A 20391-nucleotide genomic window follows, 5' to 3' on the forward strand; every position below is an offset into this window, starting at 1 on the left:
CGAAGAAGGTATTGGTACAAATCAGGTCACCCAAAGTAGCCACGAGCTCACCCTGACGGATTGGGTGGTTGAGGGACATGATGACTGGTTGCAGATTACCTTGGAAGCGCCCGTACAACTTACCGGAGTGGTTGTTTCCGGTTTAAGGCGGTCGCAGACAATCACATTTTCGTTGAAGTACGGGGTTTGGGCCGACTGTTTGGCAGAGTATACGGAAGCAAACGGAGAAAAGATATTTCCACATCAGGTTCACTCTGAAATCTTTAGACTTTACTGTCTTACCCCCTATTTTTTCTATCATTTATGTAGACGGGTTGCACTCTCTATCAAAATATTCATATATTTATATAAACTTATATGGTGCAATGATGTTGCAGCATCTCTCCCTGAATATCAGTATGCAATAATATAGGGTTGGTTGAACTAACAGTGTAAAGAAATTTTGTTTTGTTCAAATCATACGTAGTACAGTTTTACGAAAATACTAGCTAAACGTATCTAAATCCAGATGTAAAATTAGGTACAATTTTAATCATAAAACTAATTGCTCACATGTTTTGATGCCTTAGTACAACTTCACCAGTAGTGCTGGCAAAGATGAGCATTACCTAGCCATAGCAGTGCCTGCCAAGGTGGTGAGGCTTACACCGGAATCATGGCTTGGCAGGACTACATGGGGAGTAGGACTACTGGGGTGTCCCATGAAAGGTAACATGTTATTGGAAATGCACAATTCATCTACCGTAAGGATTCATACATTATGGCAGCTGTGTGATCTTCTAAACACGTCAAGTACATGAAATATAAGGATGTAGATTTGCTCTGCTGTGTAGGACATATTAGGCATTCATTAGTGCATGATATGTAATCTAAAACTATTGACAATATTAGAAATGGACAAGATATCTAGATGCATTTGATGTTTTGAAGTTTTAACATTTTCAGAGCAACGCGTTACTGATGTTCTTAACCAAACATTTACATCAATTATTTGCAGAGAATCATGTGAACTACACATCTTGTGGTAAAGGCTGGACGATGTTTGAAGAGCGTTGCTACCAGAAGTTTCCCTCGCCGCTTGTCTGGTGGGCTGCGGAGAGGTACTGCCAAGCACTGGGCGGTCACCTGGCGGCCGTCAACACGCCACAGGAAAACGGGTTCCTCCGAGACAACATCGGGGATGGATGGATAGGGATGAAGATAGGTGCTGTCCTCATCAAGAAAGAGAGAGAGGTATCTTCAATCAAGCTGTTTTGCTCTGGTCCCTTATGAAAACTAGAGCCCCATATCAAACTCAAATCATAGTAATCATTAATAAAGAATGAGACACAGGTATCTTCAATCAATCTATTTTGCTCATTATCTACTTAACCTTATTTCAAGAACCTATTATCTTTAGATATTGCTCTTTTGATCTCCAGAAAATTGTCAACTTCACTTGGAGCGATGGAAGTCCTGCGGGTGACGCTTTCAAGGAACAAGACATTTCATTCGACGGTTTCCCAGAATATATCTTGAGATTGAATGACCCCTTCTGTGCCTTTCTAGAAGACCATGGTACGTATTGAATTCTACGTGACGCATGATTTGCTACAATAAAGTGTGAACGATTATAATATCAAAATTGTGGGTTTGATGATCACATTCTGCACGAATATCCTCATAGGCAAGTTATATTATCAACCAAATGTTGTTGACCCTTTCCAGGTCCATGGAGTCTTCAGCCTTGCAGTCTTATTGAGAAGGAATTCATCTGTGAGAAAGGTGCGATGATCGTTCACAAATTTCTCTGTGTATTTCCCTTGTAGACAATTTTACAGTTACAGTGCCTTAGCTTAAATCACTTACACGGGCTTGTGTTGAGCGTTAAGGGTACAACCCGCCGTACGTGCAATTTGTCTGTACGTTTTTTTCGGGAGGCTATGTGCGGCAGGTATTTCTGAAAACGTTCAGGTTGCACATGGCAGGCGCGTCGCCCGTACTGGCTAGTGCGGGGGGTGAATCCGCAGCTCGGTGGCACACAAAGTTTTGCCTGCACGTAAATTTCTACGGCGTGTCTGCGTGCTCCAAAATCCGTCGGATTCCCTACGAGGTCGTACGGAGGCGGTACTTACCACTTACAGATCCTTAAGGATTGCCCACGTTTTGGCACGTACACAGCACGTATTCGCACGTACGGCGGGTTGTGCCCTTAGCTTAATACAGCGTGTGTACATTGTTTGCAAGATTGCATTTATCGGACACTGGTGAGTTTTAAATGAGATGTGTACTCTCGTTTCTCACGATTTGCAGACCCGTCATCCTACCGCGGCGATGGCTGTGAAACTACCGCAACCCATACTGAGTTAGGACAAGTAGCGGAGGCTGCCGGAGACGAACTAAGTGTACATATTCCGGACATGACAGGTATTCGTCACTTTCTGTGTAGCAATGTGCTGTAGTCTGCGATACAGTGGTATCCATAGCAACATTGCAGACGTACGACGCATAAATGGTTCAACAAGGCAGCAAATTACCTATCATTTTATTTACATTGATAATTACCCCTTCTCAATCGTCTTTGCTCCTCTTTTTACCTCAGTGAACAAAGGCAATGTTTTCAATGTGTCTGTGTGTTTGTGTTTCCGCAACCTCCGCAAACCATGGCTGATATTTCATCTGGAATGAGGTTATCGGGAGACCAATATGGCGGTCGATTTTCCACCATCTAGCGACTTTCTTTTTCAGTGTGCGACGATTGCATGGCCAGGGAAACATCCTGTGGGTACGTCCGATGTGGTATACCCGACCAATATCGCTGTGGGCTGATCTACTCCCCCGGATACCCACACGCCTTCCCTTCTTCAGCCATCTGTCTGTGGACCATCGAAGGTCCTCCTGGAAGCTACGTCACGCTTGTGCTGCTGGACGTAGATTTGCCCTGCGCCAGCCGCGTGCTGCAGGTCAGGGACAGGTTCCTGACGGTAGGGTGGAACACGATCCACGGGCTGTGTCGCGGCGAGGCGGAACAGAAGCGTTATGTGTCGAGCTCCGATGAGATGCGATTGGTCATGCTGGCGACGAGTCACATTGCTGATTTTGGCGCCAGTCGCGGGTTTATGGCGACGTTCAACGTCAGTACGTTCAGCGCTAGCCGGCAGGTGAAACACCTACCCGAGGATGCAGGTAAAAATTATATCCGATTGAAAAAAAAAATTAAATGACAAGTGGAGGGCATTCCTGACGATGCAGGTGAGGGGAAATGTCACCAAATGGAGAGAAAGTCAATCCCAAATACCTGATTTCTGTCACACTTTGCAAATTTAATGATAAAGGACCTGCTTTAGAAGTATGACATTAATTTGCTATCTTATGTCCAATTACCAAGGTTTCATTTGCCCATGTGGTTGGCGCTTGTTCCGCCGACACTGCTACCTGACATTCCGCCATCACGTACGGGTGAACTGGGAGGAGGCAGCCGTCAAGTGCCGAGAGTTTGGCTCCAACTTAACCAGCGTGGCTGACCGGGCGGAGATGGAGTTTCTCCACCTACTGTTGGTCACCAACGTTGTCGTCAAACGCATCGTTGATCCAACGCTTTACATTGGTATGACGTTTTCTAACATATGTGTAGTTTTACTTTATTCATACAGTTTACATTACGTATGCATTTAACAGGTGTGCGGAAGTTCAATCGACGAACAGAAATAAAGCGTATGAAAAAACAAACATTAATAGAATACATTTGCTTAAAAGCAAGAAATAGTAATCGATGACATTTTTTTTTGCTCAAAGGTCTAAACGACCACACCCACCTGAATCGAACCTTTGTCTGGAACGATGGCACTCCGGTTACTTACATGGACTGGTGAGCGCCCTTTCTTCAGCCACAAACACGTGAAGCAATTAAACATGCTTAGTTTTGATATATGGCATATGTTATATATGCACGTGTATCAATAGAATTTTTTTAGTATTCTGTTTAGGGGTGGGTACCGGTACAGAACATTCAGGTCCAGGTCCGGTTCATGTCCAAAGGATCAGGTCCAGGTCCGGACCTGAAACTGGACCTGATTCAGTATGACTCATACCAATGGTCCATTTCACTACAAAGAAATCTGTTTGGTGGAGTATTAGACTTTCTCTGGCGTTTTAAAATCCTACAAAGTAACTGCACCTGTGAGACTGGCTGTAAAACCTGGTAGAAATTACCATAAACTCTACTCTACTTCACTCTTGTTATTTTCTTCTACCTGCAAGCGCCAAAACGTGTGAATGCCTGATAAAATAATCCGTTAAGTTTCTAATCGGTCGAACATCCGGTAACTGGCCACGACATTTCGAATATACATGTAATTTTGGAGAAGACACATGTCTAGGATCGTCTAAGCCTTGTAGCGTAAAGAGTTCATCAAACATGTTTATCAATGTAGATACGGCGCGTCGAACGTTCTAAAGAGACAGAGAATTTAAATGTCTGACAAAAGGAAGCTGTCATGCATGGCAAATGGAAGCTGTGGTAGGAACCTTTTAGGGGGTATCCGCTTTCTTTCTTTAGCTCTGAAGAGTAGTCAAAGGCCACACACAAGTCAAGTGACATGAGAGTGTTGTAGATGGGGTGAGGCAATGGCGGTCTTCGTCGCGGTTAAAGGATGGAGAGCGGAACCTGATGTACTGACAAATTGATAAGTTTTAGTCAAAATGTGCAGGCTAGCAGGATCTCCTGTTGGATATCCTGAATTGTTCTGAACATTACAATTGGTAAATCAATACTATGATACCAATTATCAAAATAGTCAACATTATCTAACTGCCTTTCTTTTACCCTCTCTGTCGAGAATGGTGAAACAAAACAAAACACACCATTTGCTAGTTAACACAGCTTTGTTTTCCCATCACACCTTCCTCAGGTCACCCATGGATGTAAGAACCTGGTTCCCTCAGCCGGACGGCGCCAAGATGAACTACTGCGTTGCCATAGTGATGAAGAACGTCTGGGGAACGGACCAATGGTACGACGTGTCCTGCAATGAACGAGCCACACGGTCCTTCATCTGCAAACGGGCGGCCGAAAGAGTGACCCGTCCGGGAGACAGTGGCTAAACAGCGCAGTCAGGGAGGGCAGCTTAGCCGCAATACATGCTGTTGTGTGACCCTACTAGCCCAAGAGACAAACTTAGCGGTACCAAGTATATTTGGGCTATATTGTGTGCCAGATACTTTTGACGTGCAGAAGCACGGCAAAACACAAACACACACAAGAAATCACACACAGACACACACACACTCACACAGACAGACAGATACACACACACACACACACAGACAGACAGATACACACACACACACACACAGACACATACACACAAACACACACACATGTACACACACACATACACACACAAGCACGCGCACACACACACACACACACATACACACACACACACACACAAGCACACACACTCGCACACACACACGCACACAAGCACATGCACGCAGAACAACAGACGCACATTTACACACAATGCCTGTGAAATGCACATTTTAACTTAGAACATTTTGTAATAACTTGTTTTAGACAGTTTCTTTGGTATCTAGTTTGCATGTGCATCTAAATGATACTGATGATCCGATTGCAATGAAGATTTCTTTTCAAATACGTTGCTAACTAATAAAGAAAGACAAGTTGTCTAGAACTTGTCAAGACTACAATTTGGTGTCATGATACAAACATAAGTTTATGATTTAGTATTTACCATTTGTATCAATAAGCGGATATCATACAGTGATCTAACAATATGTTAATACAGGTAATGCCGCAGCAGGTAAATTTCATGGATGACATCCGCGCGCTCATTAATTTTCGCTTGATTTCAGAAAAAAACAAGAATTTTTCTTCTTTGGAGACGGTCAACATGACGAAACATTACCGAAATGAGCAAGTACGCTGTGTTGAAGTCTAATGATTGTACTTGTAGAAGTGACACTTGCGAAGTACCCAGGACCCAAGTTGTAAAAGTGGCACCAATATGGAAGCCGTGGAGTGGTGTAGTTGCAAACTTTGTTAGTGATACCAGTGTACAACACTAGTGTCACTTTAACTGCACGATTACATGTCTTAAATACAGTCAAAATGAATAAATGTTTGTACCAGAGACATATGTATGTTACAGAAATTTGAATATCATCAGACATAAATTATTCAGACTTTGGATATCATTTGCATAATTAATGGGGAAATGCTGCACCAACTTATTAAAAAACTTTCAAAGTTAATAACGTTGATTAATGTTATTTGGAAAGAGAGGATAATGTATTCATATCAGCTGTATAAGTAGGAAATGTTTTGCACGTTATACGTGCAGAGGATGCATGATGTCATTGGGAGTGACATTTACTTCTGACTTGCATGGTAAGTAAAATGTGAAAATGATTAGTATCATATGCAGTGATTTCAATAGTTTATTATAATAAAGCTTGACGAAGGCAAAGAGTCGTCAAACTCTTGTTTACGATCTACGACGACAACTTCAGTTCCATCAAATAAAGCCTCGAAAAGCAATTGTAGCATATGTCTCACTTATGTCTCAGTCTTCCTTATTTATATTAGACAGTAATATACGCGATTCTTTAAGCAGTGCTCTTAATAATAGACACCCGATGTAAACAGTTAACCAAAGACGAACTATTTGTATGACGGCCAGAGACAACATTGTACAACAAAAAAACTATGTGAGTTCGTATACACAAGAAGAGGCATGTAAACAATACTAGTAGTTATAGTGATAGCATAGCTCCAGATGTTTCGTTTGTCCATCTGTTCGCTTGCAACACTACTTGTAATAGTATCTAGTCTCTAGGATTCCATGCAATACTATCGCATTTAGCCCATGCGGGCAAGAACATACAAATCAAGATCATTACATTATGCGCGCAAGAGACAGTAGCGTGTGTAAACCAGTGGTTAGTAGCCCTGCCTCTGGAATTAGATTAGCCTTGAGATCGATTCCGGCTGTCTCGCTCATCCGGACATTACGCACGCTACTGGAAAGGGTTGCAGTTATTAGGACAGGACGTTAAGCCGTGGCCCACTGTTCATTGTGCTCGTCGAATTTTAGGGGAATTTCTTCCGTGTATTTAGCATTTGATTCTTGCCCGGACCCTGGCGTTCCCGTCAATTATCCATTTACACAAGTTTGAAGAATGTCAAAAGCTTATACATCCCCCTCATACTCGTGCCCCATGGCGTCGAAACGTTTACTGAAGAATTATAGAAGGTTGTGTACAGAGTACAAAACCGTTTACGGAATCTTTTTCGTCTCCTTTAAACCCAATTCTAAAAGACTTAAATTAGATCCAGCAAGTATGGCTTAATCTGTCATCTGTCATGTTTTTTTCACGGCCGAACTTCACTCGCTTGCGCCTCCACAACGAAGTTTCTAAACAACGAACTTCTTCACCGGCGACAAAAGGGTAAGGCCTCTAGCTTTGTTCCTATCTAACGCCAAGGGTTTTGTCTAGTGTTGTCTAGAAGCTGAAAACGTCACAAGTCCCCCTCATGCTCGTGCCCCCTCCCCACCAAAGGTTTATCAACGTTCTGCATCAGGTGGAAATAAAAGTTCATCGTCCTCTCGTAGTCCCGGACGGAGATCCTCTCGTTCACGCCGTGAAACCTCGCGAGATCCCCCGGACCCATGACGTTCGGAGAGAACCGGTAGATGGCGCTCGTGAGCTTCCAGTAGTGACGAGTATCTTTGCAAAATGAACGAAACATTTTTCAGAAATGGAAAGAAACTTAACAAAGGTAACATTATAAACCAAGTAGAATATTTTAAAAAAGAGTAACGGTTGGGGTGTTTAGCGCAAAATCCAGTGTTCCTTTGTTTGAATCCCCTGACATGCGACCGATGTTGTGCGCTAAGAAAACGCACGTTACACGACTTAATTAACTCTATCCAGGTGCAAAAATGGGTTACTGACTTGGGGAGATGAAAGGCAGTGGTTAGAGAGGGATGGGCTCCACCTTCCAATACCGTACCTTATACACAGTGGATAACAACCCGCTACCTCTACTACATCATAAAGGCTATGGCATTATATTTGCCTTATCAAGTGTGTTGTTCTTTGTATGTGGCACTGTCAAAATGAGTATCAACAGTAATGACAAAGGTTTGAAAATAACAATATGTTTTCCGTTTGGTTTTAACGCTAGTCCGCCTTTATCCACGGGGTAACCTATATCCGTTGTTTTTTCACAACGGGGCATTTATGGATATGAGATCAACGGGTGGTGCAATATGTTGACAATAACTGGAACAGTTTCACAATATTGTAATTTTAAACCACCGTCTGTTGACTTTATCCCCTTTTACACTGTATCCTGTTTTTAAAAACAACGGATATAGGTTACCCCGCGGATAAAGGTGAACTAGCGTAACCCTCCGCACCTGTGTTCCCGATCATGACGGCGGGCGCCACCAGTGAGTCCGGGAAGACCTGCTGGATGGTCTCCTGTACCGCCATGTACGCAGGACACTCCTGCCCGCTCGGGGAGACGGGCGCGGGAACCAGGGACGAAACCACTTGCACCTGCACCCGGGGGTCGCCGATCACCCTGACGTCATGATCCAGAACTTCCTAGATTTGGGCGACAAATATTGTTTATCCAATAACCTATCTGAACAGCCTAGGTGCAGCCATTATGCTAAATTTTCAGGTCTGTTCACAACTTGTAACACATATTTCGGCAAAGTACATTGATGTAGATGCATTTAATTAATAATGTAATGCAGGGATTAATAATATGAAACTAACATTTACTTGATCAATGTTGCATCTCTACGTTATTAGAGATTACCTGTATCGTCTGTCTGGGATGGACTCGGTGGTTGACGATGGCGACGGCTTCAGGAGCGATGACGTTCTCCTTGACCCCGGCGTGAAACCGCGTGACTGCTGTGGTGGTTCTGCACAACGCGTTCGTGGCTGCCTTCAGGCTCATAACCCAGCGCATGACGGGAGCGAAGAGCCACAGGTTGGACGATACCACCCGATGGGGGAGGCTCATTTCCGTAGCGAGGTGCTCGGCGAGGTCTCGCTCGGGGCCGGAACCCCAGAGGTTCGGCTGGGGGTTCCTCTCTAAGTTGGTAACGGCCTGAGACAGAACGCCTATCGCGGACTCCTTCTCAGGCATGGAGCCGTGTCCTCCCTTCATCCGGACACTCAGCTTCACCGTTAGGGACCCCTTCTCTGTGACGCCTATCAGGGCCACTTTCTTGCCTACCCCCGGGACTAACCCTTTGGTTACAGTAAGGCCCTCATCTAAAATAAACTCAAGTTTTACTCCGCGATTTTCCAGCAGTTCTCCTATTTTCTTCGCTCCGTCGTGACCACCAACCTCCTCGTCGTGCCCGTACGCGAGGTACAAAGTCCGTCTCGGTCGATGACCCCTCTTCAGGTGAAACTCTAGCGCCTCTAACTGCCCCATGACGTTGTGTTTGTCGTCTATGGTTCCCCTGCCGTACACAAACCCGTCTTTCCGCTGCCCGGAGAAGGGCTCGGCGTCCCAGCCGGGTTCCTCTGTCACGGGAACCACGTCCAGATGCGCCGCCAGGAGACCCGGCTGGAGCGAGCCGTCCGTCCCCTCCACACGGTACAGCAGGCTGAAGTTCCCCACAACCTCTCTGGTCACCAGCGGCGAGGAGTGAACCACGGGGAAACTGTCCTGGATAAAGGCGGCGAACTTGAGCAGTTCCTGTGGCGTCCCCCGTCCCGGCTCGTACGAGACGGTGCGGAAGGTGATCGCCCGGCCGAGCCTGTCCAGCCGGTCTGTGGAGGCAGGGATGAAGTCCTGGTCTGTGACGTCACAGGGCGGGGGGGCGGGTCTGGTAGGAAGGGAACGTGAGGGTTCGCACCGCTACAATCACGATCACACACATCAGGGGGACGCCGACATACTGTAGCAACCTTCGTGCTGTAAACATGGTTTGAACTTGACCTTATCCGCAGAGTAAACAATGCTGCTAGATTTAAGTCGGTCGGAATAGATCCTAAAGACAAAGCAAGCCTCAGGCGTGCACTTTCATGTAACAGAGCCGGGAAAGTGGAAGGTTGAAAGTTCAAACCGCAATGTTTGTCCAGTGACGGCAGGTATCCAGGTCTACCTGATACCGTAGCGTCAGTTAGTGAAAGGCCCGGCATCGTATAGTCGGTTCTATTTCTGGCCTTTTTTGTGGTGGTGGTGGTGGTTGGATTGTGTGCGTGCGGGGGGGGGGGGGGGCGATTCAAAGCGTATGGAAGTGCAATTCTGCTCAGAGAGAAACCCAACTTGTCACAACTTTTTATTATTGACTGAAAAAAAAAACGAAGTAGCAAAGGTTCAATAAACAAAAAATATCTCTTTTTTGGGGGGGGGGGGGATTAATCCCCGCCAGTCGGTAAGAGAGTTTTACACTGCTGCATGCAGGCCACACCTTCACCGCACGTTTCTGCAACGATTCTGCTCAGTTCAAGGCCAAGCGACCCTCTGAGCGTTTCACCAATCCCGTAAGAAGAATGCTAAAACTGTCGTTCGACCAGGTACGTAGTTCTTTGTTCTATGTGGTGAGACGCCACGCCAGAACAATCCCGTACACCTTTGTGCCGTGACAACACCGCAGAACAAAATCTACACAAAATGTCGGCTCTCCGCAAATATTCATAAGTCTCAAGTCGACCACGGCTGTTTCGAGGTAAGGGTCGCTTCAAGATGTAATAATGCGATAGATACCGGTAGGTGGTGAGGTACATGTTCCATTGAAGCAGCGGTTATGGTCGGGGGAACAGAAGTGGTCGCGATGTTTACCTTGGTGATAATGTTTTGTTTCCGGGTCGAAACAGTGGTCGAGACAAGGACAGTTTTCGTTTCAGGGCCTTTACCTTTGACATATTACCTTAGTAGAATTCCTGTCGCCGCACATGTATGCGTTCTGATCTCTGTGAAAGGGCTTATTGATACCAACATGTTGGACCCTAATACGTCACCTATCGTGACCTAATGATTGATTAATGAATGAATGAATGAAGACCTTTATTGTACAATTTTGCCCAACCGGGCTAAGTACAGGTCACAACAAGTCAGGATATATACATACATAAAAGTGTCACAAATCTAGTCTAACACATAAGTTCGGCTTCTTCTCGCTTCTTGGTAATAGTGAAAATGTAGGACTGTATGGGTTTCGCTATTGTCGGTTTGTCAAAACGCATGAGAAATATAAACTTGTCAGTGCTACTCATGTGTCTAAAATGAGGGAATCTACTTTCTATATAACTAAATAGAGTATTTCTATCATTCGCATACATGTCGCAATCAACAGTGAAGTGCACTTCATCTTCTACCATGTTTGAGGTACAAAATTGGCAGACTCTTTGTTCTAGAGGAGTGCGGTTGTGCCTTCCTGATTCAATTCGCAGTCGGTGGCAACTGATTCTTAGTTTAGCAATGGTAGTTCTATGCCGAATGTTTGTAATTTTCAAATACTGCTCTTCATTGTATGTGGATGTGATCCTCAGACGAGTAGTCGTCAGCACGGCGCGAGTTGCAAAGCATGGGAGAGCCCAGAACCATGACGAACGTAATACTATGTAAAACAAGAAGAAGAACGTTATTGCACGACAATTGTACATGGTACAATGACTATTACACAAGGTACAAAATATATGTATAAAATAGGACTTAACATCATAATTAACATAACGATAAGGGCTAATACAAGTCTTTTATATAGTGTTACATAATGGAGTTGGGCTTAAATCATGGGTTTCGGTATTCTTTCTGATAACAAAACAGTCCGTCATATATTTACCTATCTTTGCGTTATGGGAGTTGTGGCATCTAAAGATATATACAAATCGTTCTGTAGCAGTGAGAACTAGACTTTTGGGAGGGGGTAGATTTCTAGCGAGGGCACGCCCTCAAAGTCGATTCTTTCACATGCAAAGAAGCCAATTATCACCGATCTCGTTGCACGCGAGGAACAGGGATAAATATTTAATACCTATTGTCTGTTGATCACAAAGGAATATTTTGTCGATCTTCTTTCTAATAGTTTGCTAGTTATTTGGAGTAGAACGTTCTCTTTGATAATGCAGCAAAGCCGTATTCTTACCTTGTAAGTTTTATAACTGCGTACCACGATTTCTGTACAAATTTCGAAACTAAAACAGTTGATACAATTTCGAAACTAAAACAGTTGATACAAGGTATGTATGAAGACTGCATATTGTGCTCATTTAGCTTAAGGATTTTCTTCAACGGCTCTTTTTTAATTGTTTCCTTTCCACAGACGTGTTGCGAATACATGTTTGTAAACCACATCTCCAAATATGTAATGTTTCCCCTATGTTTTAACAATAATCTCCAACTACCAGTATCATTTTTGGGAGGACAACTTGTAAAGGTGTTGATACACCTGTTTTGTCCTCCCTTCCACTTGTTTTTGCATGTGGTAAATTCAAATAAAGAAATAAAGAAATTTCAACACATTTCAATGTATGCATGGAAATAACACCAATCGATATAGAGGTAGGTAGGTAGGTAGATATCATCAAGAAGATTATTATGAAACGACATACCACCTTTTGAAATAACTCGGTTGAGCAAAACTGATAAAGGCAAAACAAAGTCAGCCATTATATTTGATTGCCTTAGCTTTCTTTTGCCCACTTTACTAGCTCCAGCCAAGATGTTTTCAGCACAAACACAAGACAAAGTCCGACAACCATCTAAATGGCCTTTAACAATGATATCCTTTTGTCATTTTTAGCAGCTGCGGACACGAATCAACTTGAAGATGACTTCTGCAAAAAAAATAATAATTAGGTGGGAAGTGCTGAGATGAGACTTGCTTTGTACTTGAGACATATCTCTGCCGATTTAAATTAAGCACCGTTGTTTGTCTACTCATTGAATAAGGTCAAGTTTAGACCATGTCTACAGCACGAAGGCTGCTACAGTGGCTCGGCGTCCCCCTGACGTGTGTGATCATGATTGTGACGGTGCGAACTCTCACGTTCCCCTCCTACCAAACCCGCCCCCCGCCTTGTGACGTCACAGACCAGGACTTCATCCCCGCCTCCACAGACCGGCTGGACAGGCTCGGCCGGGCGATCACCTTCCGCACCGTCTCGTACGAGCCGGGACGGGGGACGCCACAGGAACTGCTCAAGCTCGCCGCCTTTATCCAGGACAGTTTCCCCGTGATCCACTCCTCGCCGCTGGTGACCAGAGAGGTTGTGGGGAACTTCAGCCTGCTGTACCGTGTGGAGGGGACGGACGGCTCGCTCCAGCCGGGTCTCCTGGCGGCGCATCTGGACGTGGTTCCCGTCACAGAGGAACCCGGCTGGGACGCCGAGCCCTTCTCCGGGCAGCGGAAAGACGGGTTTGTGTACGGCAGGGGAACCATAGATTCCAAACAAACTCTCATGGGACAGCTGGAGGCGCTAGAGTCTCACCTGAAGAGAGGTCATAGATTTAGACGAACCTTGTACCTCGCGTTCGGACACGACGAGGAAGTTTTAGGGCACTATGGAGCGAAGAGGATCGCAGAACTGTTAGAACAACGCGGAGTAAAACTGGAGTTTGTTCTAGACGAGGGTTTTGCCGTAACGGAGAATTTTGTACCAGGGGTGACCAAGAAAGTGGCCCCGCTCAGCGTCACAGAGAAGGGTTACTTAACGGTGAAGCTGCGTGTCCGGATGAAGGGAGGCCATGGCTCCATGCCTGAGAAAGAGTCCGCGATAGGCGTCCTGTCCCAGGCCGTTACCAACCTAGAGAGGAACCCCCAGCCGAACCTCTGGGGTTCCGGTCCCGAACGGGACCTCGCCGAGCACCTCGCTACAGAAATGAGCCTCCCCCATCGGGTGGTATCGTCCAACCTGTGGCTGTTTGCTCCCGTCATGCGCTGGGTTCTGAGCCTGAAGGCAGCCACGAACGCGTTATGCAGAACCACCACAGCCGTCACGCGGTTTCACGCCGGGATCAAGGAGAACGTCATCGCTCCTGAAGCCGTCGCCATCGTCAACCACAGAGTTCATCCCAAACAGACGATACAGGTGGTTATTGATAACTTAGGGATTCAATATCAAATTTACGTTGAATGTTTTAAGCTCGATACGTACGAGTATTTCTGCCAAATGATCATTCAAATTTATCTGATTATGAACTACATAACTCACTTAGTTGTAACACAAACAAAAGAAGCCGTTCATTTGCACACCCCATTTGCCTGTGTCTATCGTGAAGTTATCGAGGGGGGGGGGGGGTAATAATGCGAAGTTATGCAGTTGGACTGCATCGGTTTGGGATTTTGAAATCCCTTGCAGTTTAACAGAAGTGTGTGGTAATCTGTTGTGCAATTAACTGGCTTCTACTGTATTCCTATATGTGAACAGATCTGAAAATTTAGCCTAATGCCCTAAACTAGGTTGTTTGAGAGAAATTATTGCATAAACAATTTGTCGCCTGAATGTAGGAAGTTCTCGATCACGACGTCAGGGTGATCGGCGACCCCCGGGTGCAGGTGGAAGTGGTACAGTCCCTGGTTCCCGCGCCCGTCTCCCCGAGTGGGCCGGAGTCTCCTGCGTACATGGCGGTACAGGAGACCATCCAGCAGGTCTTCCCGGACTCACTGGTGGCGCCGGCCGTGCAGACTGGATACACAGGTGCGTCATGTAGATGAAGTGCCTCTTTTGGTCGCCTTAAGGTTCCGGGTCGGAGTTCTAATCAGACCGGAGTTGTAGCCCTTTGGCCAGAAGGGGGCCGCCAACCTCCGATGGTAAAAGAAACTCCGGTCCGAGATCTTAACCTCGAGCACTTTCACACTTCCGAGCACGCACGCGCAGTGACAAAAATTATGGGTATTATGTCAAAGGTGATATATTCGTACTGCTTTTTGTTTTCAAATATGGTTCTTTCATTTTGCATCTCATGTTATTTTGTTTTGTTGAACAGACGCTCGTCACTACTGGAAGCTCACGAGCGCCATCTACCGGTTCTCTCCGAACGTCATGGGTCCGGAGGATCTCGCGAGACTTCACGGCGTGAACGAGAGGATCTCCGTCCGGGACTACGAGAGGACGATGAACTTTTATTTCCACCTGATGCAGAACGTTGATAAACCTTTGGTGGGGAGGGGGCACGGGCATGAGGGGGACTTGTAACGTTTTCAGCCTCTACTGCTACTTCTAGACAACACTACACAAAACCCCATGACTAGGGGTGCCGGTTAGTCCCTACCAGACTCCATAGGTTGCTGGAAGAACCGTAGAAATGGAACAAATAGAGAAGTAAGCCGGCTAGAGAATTACACACTGTACCAATCCTGTAGCTTCTACCAGACTCCATAGGTCCATGGAAAACCGTAGAAATTGAAAAACTAGAGGAGTAAGCCGGCCAGAGAAGTCCAGGCGGCTAGGGTGTTTGCCAAAGCGATGAAGACTTATATGACTCGTTCCACAATATGACAATAAATACTGCTCTAATAGTTTAATAAAGGCATAAATTATGGGACAACACACTAATTTTCTTTTGGTTTTGTCAATGACATGCCAAGTCTACAGCTCTCCACTACTTTGTTTTGTCTCTTTCAGAAATGATATAAGTCAACAGAAAATCTACGGAAACAAGAGTAAAGTTTGAACTAAATTTAAAATGATGGAATATTCTGTCATATATCGGACTATGGTGTCGTACTGGGTTCGAATCCTGCCGTGCTGTCGATCCTGTGCCCTCGGGAATTGCACTTTACACGACTTTCCTCACTCCAACCAGGTGTAAACATGGTTGCCTGGCGTCGGTTGGGGAGGCAAAAGGCGGTGGGAGGAAAGGGTTGCCTTTTATTAATTTACTTCTTGGTTTGGCTGTCCAACTAGCCTGTGGCTATTACAAAGGGCTAGCCCTGCTGACAAAAACAGAGACAATACAAAAGGAATTGGACTAGGACAGGCTACTTATGAACTATAATATTCTTAGTACCAAAAAAGATAAATAGAGGGTTGTCTTCTCCCGAAACCGTGTCCTGGACACAGTGGATAACAACTCACTTCCAAAATGGTCTAAAAAATCCAATGGGACTATCTATAACTTTCTCATTATCTTCAGGACCACTCCGTAGAGATTACCTCACATACACGCCGCACCCAGTATCTGCTTGGAGGTTAAGGGGACACATGCCCTAAGGCAGACTAAAGGGTGCGTCTCGCCATTATATTCAAAGCGTTCGCTTTAAGGTCAAACAGGCCGTACGAGGTACCAAGACGACTCCAATCACCTAAGAACAATCATTGAACAAATTCTTGAGTAGTAACGAAATCAGTATTCAACATTGTGAAGACGAACCTTGAGACGTCTTAGGAACTGAAGACATCGACCAGAATGCCTGTTAAGAAAGGATCCAAAGTCGGAGGTGAGAGCATAGCTAGTTATGGTGTGTAAATCTGTGGTCACATTTGTCGTACAATTGTCGTCGTACGATATTTCAGCGTGGCCTAAACGGAACCGGCCTTCAATAAGGACATATGGCAAACCTTTTTCGCTGAATGTTGCACGGCTCGTCCAAGATTGTCGTACGAATGCCCCCAGTTTGCTGTCGTTAATGTGTATTACGACGTACTAGTATGTGACCCGGGCTTGGTAGATACCATTCGGTCTCAATTGGAGACATGCTCAAAGTATCATCTTTCTGACATAAACTAAAGGACGTGTGACAGTTCACCTGAGCAGCTTTGGTGCCGTGACTTGTAATCTCAAGGGTAATAATCAATATTGACGAATAGTATTTTATTTTGAAGTAATCCGTATAGATTATGATGGTAGATGCTTGTAGATCAAGTACAAACGTGCCATATAAATACATGGAAGTCCATAATAATCAAGCTAACCCCCCTCCCACCATACAAGCAAGGTCACACATATTTGTTCTCGCCCGTATGACGTAGAAATGGCTGTCACGTTTCGCTGTAAGGAATATGAATGACGCAAACATTTTAAATTATAAATAACATCAAACAAAGGCCGTTTTAGATTAATTCATCTCCCCCCACCGAACTTAAATAAATATCTAGGTGTAGTGAGCTATATTCATATTAATATTTGATATACAGAAATACCACCCGTAAATGAAAAATGGAACAGTCTGAAGACCCCGTCTAACCACTTAAGGCTCAATGAATGTACTGAACCGTGTAATGATCGTCCATCGATCTCAAGGACATACGTTTATTTACGTGTAAAACTACCCACTCCAAGTGACTACACACTGCTACAGGACTCAAAGCATACGTAGGCGGTAAGATTAGCACGTTTTTCCCGTCCCTGGTTTCCATAGCAATGACCTTTTCTCCGGTTGGCTAGTGAAGACTGTTTCGGCCCTTGGATACAGTCTTACCAACTGAAATATCTGAATGTAAATTAAATGCTACAGTTTTGTTAATCTTACCCGGTTATGACACACTGAGCCTCCGCAAACTATAGCTATAGATTTCTATTTGCCGATGCATGGATGAAACGATCAGACAGTAATAATGCCGTAATTATTGTGTCCATGACCCATGAAAGGTATCCTGCCTCGGGCACAGATTAACCGTACTGTCGTTAGTCATGTATGTCAAACTACAAATCATGTAATCTCCAAGCAGATGTAAGATCAGCAATTTTTGGTGGGGCATTAAAACATCATGTTCCTGTCCTGTAATTTTGGTTTAAGTGGCTACAAAATGGCTCCCCAACACCTAAGGTAGGATTGTTGATATTTCTGATATTCGATATTTACGATATTCAATATTTCCGATATTCGTTTGGATATTTCACTCCGTGGCGATTAACTTTATCCTTGCACATGAGCCCTGAACGTGTCTTATTCCACCCCCCCCCCCAGGTCCTCTGACAAAACTAGCAGAAGAGAACCAGCAGATGGAGCAGGAGTTCGCCAGGATGCGCGCACAGTACGACCAACAAACGGGTAAACTTTCGCTGTTTAGCCTGATCTTAGATATAATGTGTGATATCTTTGCTTTAACTTTGCTGGAAATACTTTTATAATAGATGAAACACGTCCAAGTTAAGCGATTCAACCAGATTCTTTTTATTTGCGCCATCTTAATTTGACAGAAGTGTAGTTAATCACAACATCATGCAATGCGCATAACCACTGCTACATTTTGCATGCGTCCATAGATCTGAATAAAAGAAGGGTCTACACGTATGTCACTTAAGTCACAGATTTCGGACAAAGTTTCGAGGCCGCACCATCATCTTGGTGGCCTTCAGTGAGTAATATGTACCTTTCCAGTGCCACCAGAGAACACCCAACCCTGTGTCAGTTCCATGATAGTCCTCTGGTCATCAGGATGGTGGTATAAAACAGAGTAAGTGCATGTTTTATACGGTCCCTACTTCCTACCAGAGGACTACAGTGCCTACTATCGGGATCATTGTTCTCTGGTGGCACTGAATTTCATACCATTACTGTAGTCCATAGAGTCCCGAGCATCCCCACTGTACCCCCCAATGTGCAGTGTATAATCTGTACTCTCATCCCCAATGCTGAAGGTAGCATATCTAGCGTAAGCAAAATTACCTTCCCAGTCTCCCACCTCCACAAACAGTTCGTAATTATTCTGGGATGTCAGGTTGTGTATCTTATCCAGTCCAAGCCAGTGTTCCCCCTCGACCCCCCCAAACCCATTTTTATAGTCTGCCCAACGCCTGTTAAAGTTGAGTCTCCCTTCAGACCTCCTCTGTATGACAGTCCAGCCCCCACCATCTGTAGTCATGTCACAGAACACGTCAAAGTGGTCGGTGTTAGACTCAGGTTTGATGGGGAAGACTCCGTCTTGTACTGAGTTGGTCCAGTAGAGTAGCGGGTAAAGATCTGAGCAGTCCTCGAAGCTAGCGGCGCCGGGGGGAGGGTCGTTCCTCTGAACTTCAGCATCCACGTGTTGGTTCAGATTTTCATCTGCAAATGCATATATCACACATAAATTTCGCATGCATATGAAACAGTTCTACACAATCCTTGAATAAAGACTGCAACTTGGGTATGGTTTCTGATTAAGGTAGTTTGCTGGAAGGTTTGAAGGTTGATAGGACCTTCAATAGGTAAAGTACAATGAAGTCAGCAAGTGCAATTTTGATACGTGGCTAATATTGTACATTTTAAGCGTATCTTGTTGAAAATGTAGTCTACAGACTGCGTCTTATTCTAAGTACACAATATACCGTCATTAAAAATTGAAACATTGCACAGGAAACAAGAAACAAATATCTCATTTTCATTTAACGTTTCATCTTTATCCATAATTTAGAATTTTTCGCTAATTTTGTCCGTACAGACCGAATTGGAATCCGTGACCAGCCTCTTCCATTTCACATGCAAAATGTTCAAATAGCTACAAACACACACCAAGGAAAATAAACACACAGTACCTCACGGAAGAGGCAACCATATTCATGTTTGGTTTGAAAAGAAAGCGATTTAGAGCCCAAGTTTTACTGCCCAAATAAAAACCGTACATTAGGGTTGGTCTTGTATTAACAATGTCTTCAAAACAGGCATAGCTGTCTAATCTGATTAAAAACGTCTGCCACAGGGATGTGATAAGCCATATGGACGAACTAGGCAGTGAAATTATCGTATGAACTTACCCCGGCCCTCTCCCGGGAGTTGATCCGCGGCTGCGAACGGCAGCAGGGCGGCGATCAGGAGTGTGACGCGGCAGGCGGGATACATGGCGGCGGTGGAACGTGGTGGCAGAATGTTCTGTGCTTGGTGGCTGAACCGTCTGGCTTTATAGTCTGATGCTGGCTTTCTTTGTGCCATATGGCCACTCAAGGTTCCTCAAGAGAAAAGCAAAGCTTATGAAGTCTGGGCTTCCTTTGACATTTCAAATCTAGCCATGTAACTTGGGTTTGTTGATCAAATGTTTCCGTACCTGTGTGCTTACTGCCGCCTTTCATGAGACCTCATTTCCTGCCACCTGGTTTCTCAATGTTCGTCCGATGTTCGTCAAGAGAAAAGCAAGCCTTCTGAAGTTTTGTCTTCCTTTGACATTCGCGATGATTAACAAAATGTCTTCGTGGCTTCGCAAACTCAACAGCCTTTTATAAACACTGATAAATACTGAGTAAACAGCAGAAGGTTTCTGTGCTGTGTGGCTGAAGTGTTTAGCTTTATAGTCGTGCTACCTTTTTTGGGGCCATATGATCACTCAAGGTTCCTCAAGAGCGAAGGGAAGCCTCTGAAGTTTGGCATTCCCTTGACATTTCCGACTCTGAAAATTCAACAGCCTTTTATGAATATTCCTGATAACTAAGTAAACAGTAGAGGTTCTATGATGTACCAAACAAACAAACAAACCCGTCCTATGTTAGCC

At 44.8% G+C, this 20391-nt stretch overlaps 3 protein-coding genes and 1 pseudogene across 3 annotated transcripts; 2 read left to right on the forward strand and 2 right to left on the reverse strand.

Moving 5' to 3' along the window:
* Positions 1-2741: 2741 nt before the first annotated feature.
* On the forward strand, positions 2742-5082 carry LOC118430815 (C-type mannose receptor 2-like). Its single transcript, XM_035841838.1, has 4 exons — positions 2742-3165; positions 3368-3586; positions 3775-3847; positions 4890-5082. Exons 1-4 carry the CDS (start codon positions 2742-2744, stop codon positions 5080-5082), a joined length of 909 nt encoding a protein of 302 aa, XP_035697731.1.
* Positions 5083-6433: 1351 nt separating this feature from the next.
* Positions 6434-10767, reverse strand: LOC118430816 (N-fatty-acyl-amino acid synthase/hydrolase PM20D1-like). The gene is made up of 4 exons (XM_035841839.1): positions 10748-10767; positions 8837-9863; positions 8427-8616; positions 6434-7731 (listed from the first exon to the last, which is right to left on the reverse strand). Exons 1-4 carry the CDS (start codon positions 10765-10767, stop codon positions 7523-7525), a joined length of 1446 nt encoding a protein of 481 aa, XP_035697732.1. The 3' UTR covers positions 6434-7522.
* Positions 10768-12512: 1745 nt separating this feature from the next.
* Positions 12513-15220, forward strand: LOC118430817 (N-fatty-acyl-amino acid synthase/hydrolase PM20D1-like). Its single transcript, XM_035841841.1, has 3 exons — positions 12513-14073; positions 14493-14682; positions 14972-15220. Exons 1-3 carry the CDS (start codon positions 12949-12951, stop codon positions 15178-15180), a joined length of 1524 nt encoding a protein of 507 aa, XP_035697734.1. The 5' UTR covers positions 12513-12948; the 3' UTR covers positions 15181-15220.
* A 2861-nt stretch (positions 15221-18081) lies between these two features.
* Positions 18082-19786, reverse strand: LOC118429884 (annotated as a pseudogene).
* Positions 19787-20391: the final 605 nt, after the last annotated feature.

The sequence above is a fragment of the Branchiostoma floridae genome, chromosome 14 (genome assembly GCF_000003815.2).
Source record: "Branchiostoma floridae strain S238N-H82 chromosome 14, Bfl_VNyyK, whole genome shotgun sequence".
Lineage (NCBI taxonomy): Eukaryota > Metazoa > Chordata > Leptocardii > Amphioxiformes > Branchiostomatidae > Branchiostoma > Branchiostoma floridae.

Bases quoted from the DNA above. Each gene is read 5' to 3' on its own strand.
- LOC118430817 (XM_035841841.1), top strand. From the start codon at position 12,949: ATGTCTACAGCACGAAGGCTGCTACAGTGGCTCGGCGTCCCCCTGACG. The intron at 14,074-14,492 runs GTGGTTATTGAT...GCCTGAATGTAG, and splicing joins ATCCCAAACAGACGATACAG to GAAGTTCTCGATCACGACGT. The intron at 14,683-14,971 runs GTGCGTCATGTA...TTTGTTGAACAG, and splicing joins CGTGCAGACTGGATACACAG to ACGCTCGTCACTACTGGAAG.
- LOC118430815 (XM_035841838.1), top strand. From the start codon at position 2,742: ATGGCCAGGGAAACATCCTGTGGGTACGTCCGATGTGGTATACCCGAC. The intron at 3,166-3,367 runs GTAAAAATTATA...CCAATTACCAAG, and splicing joins ACACCTACCCGAGGATGCAG to GTTTCATTTGCCCATGTGGT. The intron at 3,587-3,774 runs GTATGACGTTTT...TTTTGCTCAAAG, and splicing joins TGATCCAACGCTTTACATTG to GTCTAAACGACCACACCCAC.
- LOC118430816 (XM_035841839.1), bottom strand. From the start codon at position 10,767: ATGTACCTCACCACCTACCG. The intron at 9,864-10,747 runs GTATCTATCGCA...CCTTCCTACCAG, and splicing joins ATGTACCTCACCACCTACCG to ACCCGCCCCCCCGCCCTGTG. The intron at 7,732-8,426 runs GTGCGGAGGGTT...CATTTTGCAAAG, and splicing joins CGTCATGATCGGGAACACAG to ATACTCGTCACTACTGGAAG.